The sequence below is a fragment of the Gordionus sp. m RMFG-2023 genome, chromosome 1 (genome assembly GCF_954871325.1).
Source record: "Gordionus sp. m RMFG-2023 chromosome 1, tfGorSpeb1-WG-v2, whole genome shotgun sequence".
In the NCBI taxonomy this organism is placed as follows: domain Eukaryota; kingdom Metazoa; phylum Nematomorpha; class Gordioida; order Chordodea; family Parachordodidae; genus Gordionus; species Gordionus sp. m RMFG-2023.
In genome coordinates this window covers 46,120,866-46,138,900 of record NC_088775.1, presented here as the reverse complement: position 1 = coordinate 46,138,900, position 18,035 = coordinate 46,120,866, and the positions used below count along the sequence as shown (strand labels likewise).

Below are 18,035 nucleotides of genomic sequence, written 5' to 3'. Positions count from 1 at the left end.
TTTTCACTCGTCAATTATTAGAGTTTTTGTTTTACTATTAATGTTTTTCCCCTTGTTTTTACCATATCTTCATAATTTTATTTTTTAAAACAAAAAAAAATTCTTTATAAAATATATACTCTACAAGTGGAAGGAATAACATAAAAGACTAAAATCCTTTAGATTATAACATATATCTCATTTAACGTTTAATTATTCACGAATCAAAGAATATAGTTTTAACAAAAAAAAAATATTTACTTGCTCAAAAATATTGAATACTTCTTGCATAAATATGAAAATTTTAAAAATAAGAATTTAAAAATGATTATATATATTATTAATTCAGGGACGTCGGTCTTTACAATCTCAGGGGGCTCAACTAGAAAAAAATATTTATGGGTGGCTTGGCCCCCCATACCCCCAAATTGCGGGCCTTCGGCCCGCTTTTGCCCGGCCTTCAGTCTGGTTCTATATTAATATAGTATACTATTTTAAAATTTGATAACTCTGAACAATTATTCTGAATTTCATATTTTGTCATTTATTATATTATGCATACAAAATAAACTAGCATATAAATAATTAAAACAATACAAGACATATCTAAAAAGAATATTTTTTAATACAAAATCTATTTGTTACAGTACAAAATATTTTCGATTGCTGATATAGAAAAATTTTGCGCTAAAGGAATTACAAATGATGAAAAAGGTTAATTGATTCATATATATGCCTCAATTGATAATGATTTTTAAAAACCGCATAATATAATATAATTCTAACAACTTACATTGACAAAAGGTCGTCAAACTAATATAACTCTCTGTTAACATGCTAAATAATGTTTTATAGAATGGAAATAGAGAAGAATTTATAGGCCTAACCAAATCAACAATTCTTGAAGAAGAGAATATAAACGGCCAATCCAAATCATAAAACTATATGGTGGTTAGAGCTTCCTTTTAAATGACATGATGAAAGCTAGATAAGTAATTGAGAAAATTATTGTGAGATATTAAATTACTAAAAGATTATCTTCCATTTTTAATGATATATAAACGACTAGACAGTTATTGCTCATTTAAATTATGCAATCATATGCTGTCAGCAGCTGTAGTAATAATCTTAAATTACATAGCCACACAAATGATAGATGCTAAATTTGCAGTTATAGCTATGACACTAACGATGTTAACTCATAACAGAATTTATTATGTTAGATAAATTGATAAAACAAAAACACTAATAATCTTTAGAAGATATTATGCAAATATATTGAAGCCTTAAGTTATTTACACGGCAGGGATGCCATATTTGAAATAAAACATTTTGTAACTATAAAATAAGAACCAGATTGATATGATAAAAGCAATTAAGATTTTATATATTATTGTCGCACCACCTCTAGTTCGTATATTATATCTTAAAATTAGTTTGTAAAAATATTATACTCGTATTAAAAATTAAACTCAAAACTGTTTTTCAAATAAGAAAAAAAATAGGTTTATTAGAAACACGTAAAAAAGAGAAGAAAAGTTATCTAATTTATTACATCTATTGTGGGATAAATAATAAGATGTATAATTTATAATAATATTTCTAAATAAATAGATGGCGTTAAATATTTAAATGCAAATATTTTTACTTATATTTATTATCAAAAGCATTTATTAGTTAAATAATTAAAATATTAACTGTAATAAATTATATAACTGTCAAATACGTCTGTAAAAGTGGCATTTTACCTAATATTTTATAGCCAATTATATAATAGAGGAATATAAACTATATGTCTACTAACTTTTTATAAATAAATCTATTATACCTATTTGGATTTGGACCTTGATAATAATTTAGAAAGAGGCATAGTAATTAAATTTAAAAATCAATAATATAGTTGATTAGTGATTTTAAACTCGCCTAATTTCAATATTAAATTTAATTTTTAATTAATATTTATTTAATTAGATAATAATTTAAACAATAAAAGTCAATTAAGCTTCAACTATTAATGCTAAATTAATATATATTGAGTGATATTGATATTCTATTTTTAACACAGAATTTGATTGCAAGCTGATAATGAAAATATATTTTACATGTTTTAATCTAATCTAATCTAATAATTAAATAGTATTCATTTAATAAAAATAGTATTATTAATTTTTAAATAATAAAATTAAATCTATATATTACTCAATAGAATTATAAAAGAAATCGTTCAGGGGGCAATTAAAATTATTTAAAAAAATTTTGCTTCAGAGGGCTATTCAAATTTAGGGGGCTCGAGTCCCTGCGCCCCCCCCCCTTGTGACGCCACTGTATTAATTTACATATCATTTAGTATTACAGTTTAAACTTATTTAATTTTAAAAAGGTACATTCTAACCAAAAGATTATATTTAATTTAGCATTTGTAATTAAATAATTTGATATGCAGAAAATTCTAATAAAAAAAAAATTTCTGCTAAAAATTTAGTGAAAATTAAATATAATTCTTAAAAAGGATTATCAAAAATGAGAAGAAAATAAATTGAAAAAAGATCATAAAAATATAGATTAGAAATGACTTAAAGAGATTGAAAAGGTTATAAATATATGTAAAAGATTACAATATAAGGAGAAAAATCAGGAAAAGTCAATAAAAGTAACAAATTGTTAAAAATATGGAGCAAAGAGGTGAAAAATAACGGAAAATTTATAAATTATTTTTAAAAAGACAAAAGAATTATCAAAAATGAGAAGAAAAATATAATAAGAAAAATAAAAATCTATAATTTTTTTTAAAATATAACTATTTTCCTTTTGAATGGGAATTTTCCTTTTTTGAGACACTTTTCCTTTTTTGATTAAACCTTTTCCTTCTTTGTTTGACACTTTTCCTTTGTTGATTGGACTCCTTTTTTGTTTGATACTTTTCCTTTTTTGATCGGACCTTTCCTTTTATGATTGAAACTTTTCCTTTTTTGATTGGAACTTTTCCTTTTTTTGAATGGGAAACCCTGTATAAGGAGAAAAAAACATGAAAACTCAAAATAAAAGTAAAGAATTGTTAAAAATATTTAGCAGAGAGGTTAAATAACGGAAAATTAAGATATAGAAAGAAAAAGAAAAATAAATTGAGAAAAGATATAATAAGAAAAATAAAAATGTGTAATTTTTATTAAAAAAAATAATGTTTTTCCTCTTTTATTTTCCTTTTTTGATTGACACTTTTCTCTTTTTAATCGAACCTTTTCCTATTATGATTGATCCTTTTCATTTTTTGATGAGGCCTTTTTTTATGATTGGGACTTTTCCTTTTTTGAATGGGGAACCTTGTAACAAGGGGAAAGAGCTGGGGAAATGTTGTGAGATAATCTTAGCTTAAAATAATTTTTATAATAACTTGCAAATTTACCAAAACCTCCCTCCCACTTGGCTTCTCCTATAGATACTTATATATTATTGTTCATCATGGAAAATTTTAGAAAAATACTGAGAATATTGTAATTATACTGATCAATTATTTTTTTAAATATATTATTAAATATTAGTTAAAATGCAATGAAATGTGGAATTTATGGTTCCACGGGCAGAATTTCAATAGATAATTCTTCGTGCAAAAACAATAATTTTTTATTCAATTTAAAATAATTTCAAAACTTTCATATAAAAGTATAATTCTTTTATTTAATTTCAATTAAATCCAAAAACTTTCGTATAAAAATATTATTCTTTTATTTAATTTACAATCAAAAACTTTTTAATTAAAATCATCTCTTTTTTTCCTTTTTCCTTCAAACATAATAATAAAAAAAAACATTATTCATTTTAAAAAATACACAACACTCTACAACATCAATCACCATATCTCTATCATATACTCATAATTACAACATCTCCCATCCTTTACATTCCTCTCTCGGCCTCAATTGATCTTGATGCCTACAATATACTATCATTTTCATCTTTAACCTGTATATAACACTACCAATTATTTCTTCCACCTTCCCCATCGTCCATCGGAATTTTCCTTTAAACATTAAAATATACACTTCTTGTCCTAGGCAAAATTTACTAGATTTCACTACAAATCCAACTTTTTCATTTCCTCCTTCTTTTAACGAATCCAGCATTAACAATGTCCTTCCTCGCAAAAAAATTTCTGCAGGAGATCCATTTTGATTCCTGCTATTATTGTAAAACATTTTGCAAAAACCATCTTTCCCCATCACCATACCTTTCCCTTTTCAACCACGATTTCACCACTGCAACCATTCTCTCGGCCTAACCATTGGAACTGGGATGATTTGGAGCCATTATAACATGCTTTACACCATGCCTCTCACAAAAAGCCTTAAACGCTACACTTGTAAACGCCGTGCCACCCATCCTATATCATCTTTACCATTCCATATTTCTCAAAAAATTCCTTCAATTTTCGTATAACTATAACTGTGACGTTAATCACGACATCTTTGAGCAATCAATCTATTTGGAAAAAGCATCCACTATAAGTAAATAATACTTTTTCTTCCATTCAAAAAAATCTAAATGTATCCTTTCACATGTCTGTATAGTTTCCTTCCAGCTATCACCCTTCCTCCTTCTGGGTAGATTTGACCAAACATTACAAGTTAAACACTCTCTGCCGACCTTTGCAATATCCTCCTGCATTGATGGCCACCATACACATTCTCTAGGCCATTGTTTCATTCTACTTACCCCTTGATGTCCCGCATGCAACATTCTGACTACTTTATCTCTCAATATTCGCGGTACTATAGTACCTCTCACCAAAAAGTCATCTATAATTGTTATTTCTTGTTCCACCAATCTGTTTTATATTATCATTCCTTTCCCAATTTTTTCGCTTATTAAACATTGCTTAATTTTTTTTAACTCCACATCTTTTATTGTACATTGTTTTATTTCTTGCCAAATCACTGGACCATTCCTGAAAGATAACTTCCTAATCGCTCCATTATCATAATTATTCTCATCGTTCATTATATCTTCCTCGATACATAATCTGGATAACATCTGGCAAATGATTAATCCTTCCTGTTCTATAACTTACCTCCACATTAAAACTTCCCACTAACAACAACCACCTTTGCAATCTAGGAGACAGCATCAATTCCTTGTTATCTTTCTTGAATAGAAACATTAACGGCTTGTGATCGGTATATATAATGAATCGGCGCCCTATCAAATACTCTCTGCATTTCATGAGCCCAAATATAACCTCCAATGATTCTTTTTCAATAACCGAATGATGCTCCTTCGCCGGTCTGAACCTTGGCGAAAAATATATAACAGGCCTTTCCTCCTTGTCCAATATTTGTAAAAGTGCTCCTCCCACACCCCTCACAGAAGCATCCACTGATAAAATCACCACTTAATAATTATCAAAACATAATAAAATAGGTTTTCTACATATATTATCCTTCAACTCGTTAAAACTTCTTTCCTGAATTTTCAACCATCTGAAAGGTGAATTATCTTTCAACAAGTCATATAATGGAGCGGCTATCTCTGCAAAAGTTTCAATAAATCGATGATAAAAATTTATCATTCTCATAAACGACTGCACTCCTTCTTGTCCTTTGGCCATCGCATATTTTTTATACCCTCAATATTTTTACTTAATGGCGTGACCCTTCTGTCTTCTATTATATGTACTAAATATATTGCCCTCGTTACTCAAAACATACTCTTTTCTCTATTTGCACGCAATCCCCTCATTTTGATAAGTTGTAATACCTTCTCTAATCTTTTATTATGTTCTTCCATGGACCTCCCACTAATCAACAATCCATATAATAAAAAATTCCCTCCATTCCTTGAAAAATTGAATTCATTGCTCTTTGAAAAATTGGCGCCGACACACTTAATCCGAATGGTAACCGCTTAAAATTGAACAATCCCTTTTGCGTCGTTATAGTCAACAGTTTACTGGTCTCTTCGCTAACTTTTAACTGTAAATATGCATTAGCAAAATCCACCTTTGAAAAATACCTGGCCCCTTTTAGACTAGCTAAAATTTTATCGATTCGCGGCAACGGAAACTTTATCTCCTGCACCCATTTATTTATCTTGATCCGAAAATCAGCACATAAACGCAGAGTACCATTGGGTTTTCTAATCGGCACTAGCGGTGTCGCCCATTTACTATTATCCACTGACGCTATTATTCCCTCCTGCACTCATCTGTTTAACTCTTTTTCTATATCATCTCGCCATTCAAAAGGAACTCGACGAATTGGACAATATTTAGGTATCGAATTATCTCTCAATTTTATATTCACCTCAAAATTGTTTAATGACCCAGTTCCTTTATAAAAATCTCATTGTAGCGTATCCATAATTCATGCATCTCTAGTATATATTTATCTTCCAGCACCTTATTTGCTTCCTTAACCATATTATTGTCATTTATTACTATTACTTCATTTCCATCTTTATTCATCCAAACCTTGTTCCCCTTTTCAATATCTTCTCCCGTATCCTCTATTTCATTATTTTCCCTTAAACCCCTCTCCTCTTCAGAATTCATATTTATATTATCATTATTTGTGTTATTTATTTTATCATTATTTTCATTATCCATTTCCATAACACCATCATTACTTTTGCATATTTTATCTTCATCAGTATCTTTGTTATTATTATGTTTGATATTATCTTCTCCCTTGGTAATTTGTCTCCCTCATTAGAGTTATTTATATTATCGTCACTAATCCTTTGTAATTGTTCATCCTATATTCCCTTTATTATGTCAACTATATTTAAGAATTTTTCCTCGCCACAATTATCTTGAGAATGGAAATAAGCTATCTTATCCGTTAATGTTTCCCTGGCAAAAGTTTCATTATCAGGCCTACTAAAACTATTATTATTTAGTACCTCCTTCAATTACGAACATACAAAATCTTTCATTACTTTTATACCCTTATTACTTATTTTAACCTCATCCTCTACTTTATTATTACCCCGATTATTATCTCCTTTATACAATTTATTTGCACACGTATATCTCGGAAAACCATTAATATTATAATTTTCCACTTTTATTTTATCTATTTCATTAATCTTATATTTATTATCCTCCTTATTAATACGATATTTAACATGCTCATCGTCAACATATTTCTTAATAATATTACCATTATTATTTTTTTTATTCACACAATTTTTACAAAATTCTCCTTACATTTTTGTACCTTAAATAAATTCCACCATGCATTACTTGGACCTATATTCTTAATATTATCCCATCCTAATATCGGTTCAGTTTTCTGGGTGGTCAACCATAATTTAATACTACTATCTATACATGGTACTTCTATTATATAAAATCCTAAAATTATTATTCCATCAAACTGAGTTACCTTCATCTTTTCCTTTGTAAATGTATGCCCGGGTAAATCTTATTGAATTGCTTAACACTCATCACACTGATTACTGAACCTGTATCTAACAAAAATTTGAGTATACATCCTGATAACATGACATCAAATCTAGGACATTTCTCTAACTCCTCAAAATCTATATTGTTTATATTATTATTACATTTACTTAAATTTATATTATTACAAAATTTTAAATTATCACTACTACTAAATTTATTATTACATATTATCAATTTATTATCTATATTACTACTTAATAATCTATAACTATTAATTTTATTATTATCTAGTCATCTATTCATATTTACAAAACTCTTCTAAATGTCCAAACTTATTACATTTATTGCATCTTATGGCTCTACAATTTATTTCTCAATGTTCCCCTCGACCAATCTTATACAATTCACAGGTGTATTACCACACATCCGTGAAATATGACCTCCTTGACCACAATTATAACATATAATTGCCCCTGTCCTTTCATTACTTCCTACCCCCTTATTACTCATAATTTCTTTCTTAATATTTTCTATAACATCCCTATCAAAAGTAATCTGTATAACTATTTTTTGGCCCATCCATCTACCACAAACGAAAACCGATAAAATTATTACCAGTGCAATACATATAATAATTAAATAATCCTCTAAGAAATTATTTTTTAACATATACATCTTATATATCTTATAACGAGTTTATTAACATCTTAATTAATAAAATCTTCAAATTATTGATATAACAATACAATATACCTATAATAAATATTATGAATAATATAGAATAATTCATTTATTAATTTTTCTTTATAAAAATATTTAATAAAAATTGAAAAATCTAAAGGTCTATCTTACCCCCCTTTTTGTATGTTCGTAATTGGGTTTCGGCACCAAATTATTATAAACGATGACAAAGAGAGGCTATTATAATATTATATATTTTGAATTAATGAACAAAAGATTCTTTTATTTCATCTTCATCAAAATCCGAATAATAATTTATTGACATATTCTTGACATTCCATTGAAATTTATAACAAAATAAAACTTTAATTACAACATTAAGGCTGCATCAAAATCTGATTTATTTTTCTTAAGCATTAATGTAATAAGATGCAATTGTTCTAAGTTCTAAACAATTATATATTAATACATTGCTTACATAAAATAAATAAGCTTTGGACTTAGCCTAATAAAAAATAATAAAAAAATAAATTATATCCATATATATTAGGCTTACATGTCTGCCATATCAAAAATTCATTGTTTATATTGGATTATAATTCGCATTCCATTTTAAGCGTCATAATATACATTGAAGTAAGGAATAATCTATTAACAATGTTTTATAGATTTTTTTTCTCTATAGAATTGTGCTCTTTCACAAAATTTTAGAATCGCTAAAATTATTCAAGTGGGTAGTTATAGCCTGATTCCATATTCAATGATAATAATAGCAAGCTTGTGTTTATTAGGGTTGATTATTATCACAGGAGTATTAATTAACAAATTATTTAGACATAACTCTCTTGGCAAAAATAATCCGCAGTTGCATAAACTATACAAGGATAATCCATCAAATCCAATAAATAAAGGCAATAATTCCAACGCTACTCTCAAAGATTCAACAATAAGTAAATAGGAAAATTACATATAATAATTTCAATAAGATATATGAATAATTCATTCGATCATACATTTTGTTTGCCACGTATCAAAAATATATGAAGATGTGTTAAGAAAAATTATTTTTACTAAATAGGAATTTAACATGTGCGCGACTTAGTCCCAAAAAAATCTAACCATTTGATCATTTAAATTTTTTGATGAATTTTATTAATTAAGGTCTAAATAAATGTATAGAATCTTTTTCTTATTATCCCTCAATTCTCTAAGATATTTATATTCCGTCATTGAAAACCAGGATAAATGTGTAAAGAAGAATTTTAAAAAAATATTTTTAAATAAACATCATTTTAAATGTAAATTTTATTATTTTTTTAATAGGGGAGACCGGGGATCTTATAAACCTTATGTTTTTACTAGTCATTGGCTTTTCTTCTAAAGTATTAAACTATAATAGTTAATCTTTTACCATAAATATATAGCTACATTATGCCTATGGGGTTAAAAATAACTTTTATATTGGATCACATATGAAATTTTTATTACTCAATGCATGTATATACCCGCAAAAGTAACTTTAAAATGCTGCAATTTATCAAAAATAAAAAGTAATAAAGGCTTTAACTATCTAATTACTATCTTAAATGACCTATTTTATATTAAATTATACTAGATATGTTTATAAACATTATTATTAAATTTAAAAGATGGTTGGAGCTATTCTCGGGGTTCATAAAAGCCTTAAGCACAATTTAAGGCAGTATTTTAGCTTATTTAATTAAAATGGTAAGAAATTATATTAAAACATTAATAAATAACAAATAAAGAAATTAATATATTTAGAGAAAATTTTTCCTGACAGTAACTTATTATGGTCAAGGTACCATATCTGCAACAGTTGTTATTTATTGATTTTTCACATATAAATTTTTGAATTGAAATAATTTCACATGTGATTCTCATGGCTCGAAGATTGTACTGTAACATAAAAAACATTTAAAAAATAATTATTTTTGAGTGCGCTTGATGCTCTTTTCTACAATTTTAAAATGCCATATATTTTAGGTTCCATGATTGAATGAGTATTTATTTTTTATAATGAAATTGACATAAATTTATTTCTTATAGATGCCTTAACATATTCTATTTAAATTTGGCCCATCATTCTATCTATTTTAGGATTGCTAATCACCTGTTTTTTATTGTACCATTTATGCAACGAAAGTAAAAATTTGGCATAATATTTTATAAATATTTGTTTACAAAAATACTATATTTTCATCAAAATATTTTTATATTTATAAAAAAATTTCAGAAAATTCATAATTTTATTGTTATTCTCATTATTTTATTGTAGATAAAAATTATTTGTAAATTTTTTAATATCTATATTTGCCAAATTTTCTATTATCTTGTATTTGCCAAATTTTTAAAATTAGAATATTATTATGACAAAACAATTTCTAAAGTTGATGAAACCCTATCGATACTTTGAGACGTTGTAATTATACTAGTGATCTGCATCGGGCCTAATTTTTCAAGCCTGGCCCGGCCCGAAATTTTTTTTTAAAAAGTTTTGCCAGCCCGACCTGAACCTGAAATTTATTTTTAAAAAATTAACCAGCCCGGCCAGGCCCGAGTTTGTTTAAATATAGAAATTAATTTTTATAATTACTAAAAATAAAAGACATATGTTATATAGCGTTTAGTTTCAATAAATTAAATCAAAAATTTTTATTTTACATAAAAAATTCAATATCAAATCGATAAATTTAAGATACATTAAATAAAATTTCCAAGGTCCGACCCGACCCGGCCCGAAATTTTTTTAAAAATATTAGGCTCGGCCCGGCCCTAACCTGATTATTTTAAATAGAAACGGGTCGGGCCTAAATTTTCAGATCTCTAAATTATACCTCCTAATACTGCTTTAATTAGTGATGAAGAAGATTTCGATGAGAACGATATAACCGACACACCTAATCTTCCATTAGATACTGCAGGGGTGATCGAGATCCATAATCGAGCAGATATTAATTGTCTCAGAATACTCGATATCTATAAATCAAGAAAGCAAATTAAATTTTCGAAATAATTTAAAATGGAGAAAAATTGATCCAATTTAACCTATTGATAATGATTAGGAATTATTTTTGATCGTGGATCAATCGCACAATTACTCCAAATACAACCGAGTCATAGATGAAAAAATTTATAGGAGTTCTTTTGATGACTGGTTATCATTCCTTATTGCAAGAAAGAATGTATTGGTTGAATGACAATGATATTACTATACAATCGTTAGGAATTCAATGACACAACATACATTTCGCGATATCAAATACATTTATCTAATAACTCAACTTTTAATGAAGAGGATAATATTTATCAAGTCCGCCCATATTTAAATTTACTAAATAAAAAGTTTCAACTATTCTGTATATTTTCACATAATTTATGCATGGATGAGCAAATAATACCTTATCGAGGAGACATTCCTGTAAAGTGTTGGTAAACCCATTCGATTTGGATATACACCTACTTCCTTCGATGGATATATAAAAGCCCAATGGCTTCGAATCTTGGATTAGGAGGTACGGTTGTTACAAATACTCAAAGTTGTCCAACTTCTTTGCATTCTATTTACTTCGATAATTTTTTTCATCTCTAAGGCTTTTATCGCATTTGAGGCATCTTGGATTTTTCGAAACTAAGACTATAAGAGAAAATAGACTTGAAAATTCTCCCCTAGAAGCAATTAAAGTTATGGCAAAAAAAGAGAGGTACGACTGATTTGAAAAGACATTATTTGTAGTTCGATGTAATGATATTTCAGTTTTGACCCTTTCATCAACATGTAAAGCTCTTCGCCCTCTAAGCACCATATCAAGATTCTCTCAAAAGATTTTCTCAAAAATAAAATTACTCAACCTAATCTTATAAATTCATATAATTTCAATATGGAGGGCGTTGATCTGTGCGATAACCTAATAATAAAATAAATATATGAGATAAAAAAATGGTGATGGCCTATTTTTAGTAATTTTATTGGCGTAGCAGTAGTAAAGTCATAGAAGTTATGGAATCTAGGGAATCCCGATGATAAAAAAAACATTTCGGAGGGAAATAACTACACTTTTGAAAACTCATCTGGTAAATAAAAAGATGAGTACAATTAGAGGCTATCCTTATCATTTTTCCTCACTAAGAGGGAAGTACCTGAAAATCTTATGGTCATTATGGTACAACTATTATCGATAACAAAAGGCAACATCGTACGCTTTGTCATAGTCATATAAGATATAGATACAGTGTTGTGATGATTTAATGAAACATATTGACGATTAAATTTAAACCCATTCATATAAAATGATAATATTTGCAAAAATAATTAAAATATAGACAAAGCATTATTTAAATTTCTTTAATTATTTCTTTTGTTGTACATTTGTAAAGATTATATATGCATGTGTTTAAATTAAATCGTCAATATGTTTCATTAAGTCATCACAACACTGTATATGTAACAAAAATTTCATAAAATATAAAAATTACAAAAAATTGTATCTTATAAATATAAAATATGTAAATAAATTTGTAATTATCTATCGTATTTCGATTTTTTGCAATAATATAATTTTATCTTATTTTTATATCCCTAATGGTCAACGTTACAGATATGCAACAGTTCAGATTTCCTATTTAAGGTGATTTTCTTCGTGTCGATTTTTATGATTTCTTAGTTAGCCTAAAATAAATAAAATTTGAAAAAATCAGGAATTTTTATCTGCTGGGAAAAGTGTGACCATTAATGGGTTAAGTTAAAAAGATATGCAACAAGATTTAATTAGTTACATCAAGACCTATATTTATAAAAACAGGAAATCATAAGATTTGAAGAAAGCTCAAATTTATAATAACCATTCGGGTCAGTTAATGAATATTATAGACAAATTTATTATGAAGTTTTAGATCATACAATTGTAAGTATAAAAAATTATTTAAACAAACCGTAGTAGATCAATTAATGTAGGGATATGAACCCGGACCCTGAATCCTCCTAAGCCCTGGTATTTTGTCTAAACCCAAGCCTGGGCCCGGACGACCCTTTTTAAAAGTGGAAGGTTCAACTAGGTGTCAAAAAAATATTAAAAAAATTTTTTTCTTCTCTTAATATTATAAATAAATTAAAAATTTTCCTCTATTTTTTTTTCTCTCATTTTCCAAAATTTTCTGGTTTTTATAATTCCATTTTAAAGATAACAATTGTCAATTTATATCATTTTCAACAAGTGAAATATTCTGAATTTTGTAGTGTAGGTAATAATATTTTATATTAAATGATAATTTATTAATATGATTAGTCTTGTTAAACAGCTCGTTTTGAGCCGATTTTTAAGAACGGCTAACTCAATATTTCATCTAGAATAATATTACCCAAACAAAGGTTTGGACATCTATTAGCGAAATCTCAAGGGCTTAGGCAATATTTTTCTGGCTAAAATATTGAGTTAGCCGTTTTAAAAAATCGGCTCAAAAATGGCCGTTTAACTAAATATGATATAAAGTAGGGAGCTTATTATATTTTATATCAATTTTAGAGAGTAAAATATTGGAATGTAGTAGGCACGTAATCAAGTGGGAGGGACAACCCAAATTTGCCTATTCTCGTAAATATCATCTTAAGCTGATATTTCCCATATACACTCCTCATACCCAAAAATTTATAAAGAATATGAAAGAAAAATTAGTAAATTATTAACTTTTTAAAATAACGACTATAAATTCAAAATTTTAGAAAGAAACATTTTTATAAAAAAAAGTGAAAACCCAAAATTATTTTTATAAAAATGTAATATACCCAAAGTCTTACAGTCTAAAGATATTCAATAAAATTTATAGGGAAAAACCTCACCTAATACAGGCTCCCCCCTCTCCTTAACAAAATCCTGAATACGCATATGTTTTGTAGTGTAGGTAGAGGTCTACAAAGTTTTTGTCTGAGCCCGACCCAAGCTCGAGCACACATTTTTAGATCAAACCCGACCAAGTATTATAATAAATAAGAAACAATTAAAAATTATAATTATTTATTCACATATTGATTGCCACTTTAAATAAAAGTATATTTAACCCCCATAGTCTAATTCATATAAATTTGCATTTTATATTTTTTATATTATAATTGATAAAGGCCACCTTGTGAATTAATATTTATAAAATTAAGTTCATAATAGTTTTTGGATTTAGTATCCTTTATTCTAACGCAGAAAAGTTCTTTGATACTAATATTACTTATACATTTTGTTATAAATTATTTAAAAATATCAATTTATAAAGTAATTTTAAAAAATTATTCATATTTATAAACTAACAATAATTTTGATATCATTTAATTATTATAAATAATATCTTGATACATGATTAATTTGAATTTCAATATAAAAATCCGAACCAAAGCGATAGAGATAAAAAAAATGGTGTTTAAAATTAAGAATCGCGAAATTGAATTTTTTCTTATATATTCCATCATGCATATTGGTTTAGTGATGCGCAAGCTTAATTGGTGCAAAATTAAAAATTTATTAGTCGCATATTAATAATTCGGGCCTCTCTATCTCAATTTTATTCGCTCGCTTTATTTCAGATTTTTTAACTATCGCGTCTTCAAGTATTTTGATTGCGCTATATAATATATTTAGTGATAGTAAGCCCAGCTCAAGCTTAATCAGGCAGTTTAGCCTTTTAATAACACTAGTTCCATAACCAATAAGTCTAAAGCAACATCAATTCTAGCTTAAATAAAATTAAAATCACCCTTTTTCGAGGTACTACATGCCAAATTTAACCATAACTATAATTTAAGAATATTTTTTTTAGATTCTTTTGATTCAATACTTCGCAAATTCTCTTGACTGTAAGAAATGTAAGAAAGTAAGAAGGCACTTTTAAATATTTTATTCCTTTTTTGAATTTTACAACATAAAATAATAATAATCAATAAACGCCGATTTTTACAAAATATAATATATTTCTCTTTAATATTTTTTTTTATCAATTATTTCTTATATAATAAATAAATGCTTATTATAATACAACATGTACCCCTTTTTCAAGGTACTACAAGCCAAATTTAACCATAACTATAATTTAAGAATATTTTTTTTAGATTCTTTTGATTCAATACTTCACATCATTGAAATTCTCTTGAAATCGACGTTGAGCGAAATTTCATATCGTTGATGTTCTATTATATCGACATTGAGCAAAAACTTCACATCGTTGATATTTTCTTGATATCTATACGTTATTTTCGTTAGTTGTCATCTTACTATTGTATCGTTCATTTCTGACGTATACGACGATTTGATATTTGATTAAACGATTGTTTTGGTTGTTATCAAAAATTATCCGGCTTAATGAGTCATAGTTTGATTTATCCATTGCATGTCAGTCATGATCATTATATTTTAAGCTCGGTCTCCTTATCCAACATTGTTGATTATCATTAAATTTTAATGGTCAATGTATCATAGATCTATTGCATCATTGTAATTTATTGAGTTGATTACATAGAATATTACACAAAGTAAGTAAGTCAAATTTTTTTTTAATCGCTTTAACATTTTTTTTTTACATAATGAACCCTTACACAAAACAACAACCTTATTATTCTCATTTTATTATTTTTTATTCTCTTTCTTTTTTTTACATAATGAACCATTACACCAAACAACAACCTTATTATTTTCATTTTATTATTTCTTTATTCTCTTACCCTTATATTTCCAATTATTTCTCTATTTCACTACCAGTTGCTTTTTCCTCAATTTATGTTTCTTCTCTTCTCAATACCGCTCACATTTTTATAATCTCTATTTTTACTTCTTAATTCTTTAATAATTAATTACTTTAACAACAATTTTATATTACAACCTTATTACCAACTCATATAAACATTTTATTTTCCAACTTTCCTTTACCAACTATAAATAACAAAATAAAATAATTTAAACTTTAACATCATACCAATTGACCCACAAATTTTACTTCAAAACTTTATTAATCATAACATTTTTAAAATAAAACAAAACAACTGCCAGTTTCTCATTAACAAAATTAATAATAACAATCAAATTTTGCAATATCAATATTTAAATTACACACGACTATCAAATTTTCAACTCATCTAGCATTTTATAATTGAACTATTTAATCCAATTTATCTAACCTTACGCAATTGGACTAAGCGATCCATAACCATTTTACCCCATAAATAATTTTAGAATATATTATTCCATATTTCTTTCAGATAACAAGCATTTACAATCAACAATTGGACTAAGCGATCCATAACCATTTACCCCATATATAATTTCAGAATATATTATTCCATAATTCCCTTATATAATTAGTGTTTACTATTCTCATACATATTCTTAAATTTTTCTTTAATTCTTTCCTTCTTTTTTTTTAACTACCTTTCATACCCTTTCTTGTTCTCAATTACTTTCAATGCTTTTTCACCCCTTTATTATCCTCCACTCTCTTTTAAACAAATATCTACCTTATAATCTATGAAACAACCCAATTTTTCATCAAATAAATTTTTATACTTATTTCTTAAATCAATCATATCATTCCTTAGTAGAACTAAATTCTCTTCTCCTTCTTCTACCACACTTTCATTTTTTAATTTTTTTCTAACCAATTTCACCGGAAAATTTTTCGATACAGGTAATTTTTCCCTCTCCAAATTTGAGTCTTTATAAATCTCATTACATTTTATATAATTATTCACCATCCTCGATTTCCCTGAAATTATTTCATTGTCTATTTCCAAATTAAAATTTTCATCATCAATTCCCAAAATACTTTCCACTTTCAACCGAAATATTTTCAATTTCCAAATCAATATTTTTTTCAATTTCTGGATTTTCCAAAATATTACATATTACCAACTTCCAAATCAACTGAAATATTATTAATTTCCAAATCAATATTTTTTTCAATTTCCGTATCAGGTTCAGGTATTAAACTTATATCAATTTTATTATCCAAAATATCAAGTTTTTCCTGACCCATTTTATCATTTATAATTTTTTCATTTTTCTGAACTTCCTCAGAATTATTTAATATATTTTTAATTTCATCATCTTTTAGTATTTTACTTTCCACAAATTCATTTTCTTTAATCATAAAATCTTTGATTATTATTTATCATACTCTCAATTTTAATATTCTCTAAAATTTCTTTCATTAATTTATTTCTCAAATTTTTTACACAGATTTTTAATACTTCAATATTTTTATTTTCATTTTTCCCCTGAAATATATTCATCAAAATATTTTCTAAACCAAATTTTGATATCCAATTCCATCCCAAAACTCTATCAATTTTTTCTTCTAATACCCACAAATCCAAATTTATTAATTCGTTATTAATTAATACCGGTAAATTTACTTTTCCCAATGCCATAATTTCTGAACCATTCAATTGTTTTACCCTCATTTATCTTTAATTATGTGTTCATTCGGCCATAAATTGTAAAATTCATTATACCTCATCACAGATATTGTTGCCCCTGTATCCAATAACATCAAAATCTCTTTATTTCCTACATTCACTTTTACTCTTGGACATTGATCAAAATTTTTATTATCTTCCAACTTGAAAATCGGTATTCCAACTTGAAAATCGGTAAATTACTAATATGTATATTCTTTCGTGTTTCATTTTCCAACATATTTTTATAAATCCCATAAGTGTTATTTACATTTCCTTCTATTTAATAATGATCCTTTATCTTATTTTTATATATATTTTCTTTCAATAGATCCAACTCATTTTTTGACGTAACTCCTCCAAATGTTTTTATTTCACAATCATACAGTCATCCTACTGTACAATCTCTCGCATAATGACCAATATTACGACATTTAAAACACGTTATATCTTCTACATTTCTTTTTTATAAATATTATTCCCTTCAATTTTTCTATGCTCCACAGCTGGAAATGCTTTGGAATTTCC

At 26.6% G+C, this 18,035-nt stretch overlaps 1 protein-coding gene across 6 annotated transcripts in view; it reads left to right on the top strand.

The window, feature by feature from the left end:
• LOC135931989 (uncharacterized) overlaps positions 1-18,035 on the top strand; it is an 89,832-nt gene that overhangs the window by 58,473 nt on the left and 13,324 nt on the right. For 4 of the 6 annotated variants that reach the window (XM_065469314.1, XM_065469315.1, XM_065469313.1 and 1 more), the window contains exons 9-10: positions 8,610-8,695; positions 8,745-9,009. In XM_065469314.1, coding sequence (XP_065325386.1) covers positions 8,610-8,695; positions 8,745-9,009 — 351 coding nt within the window. Of the gene's footprint in view, positions 1-8,609; positions 8,696-8,744; positions 9,010-9,382; positions 9,442-18,035 lie in introns of all 6 variants that reach the window. The other 2 variants (XR_010573242.1, XM_065469317.1) reach the window with 1 other exon arrangement.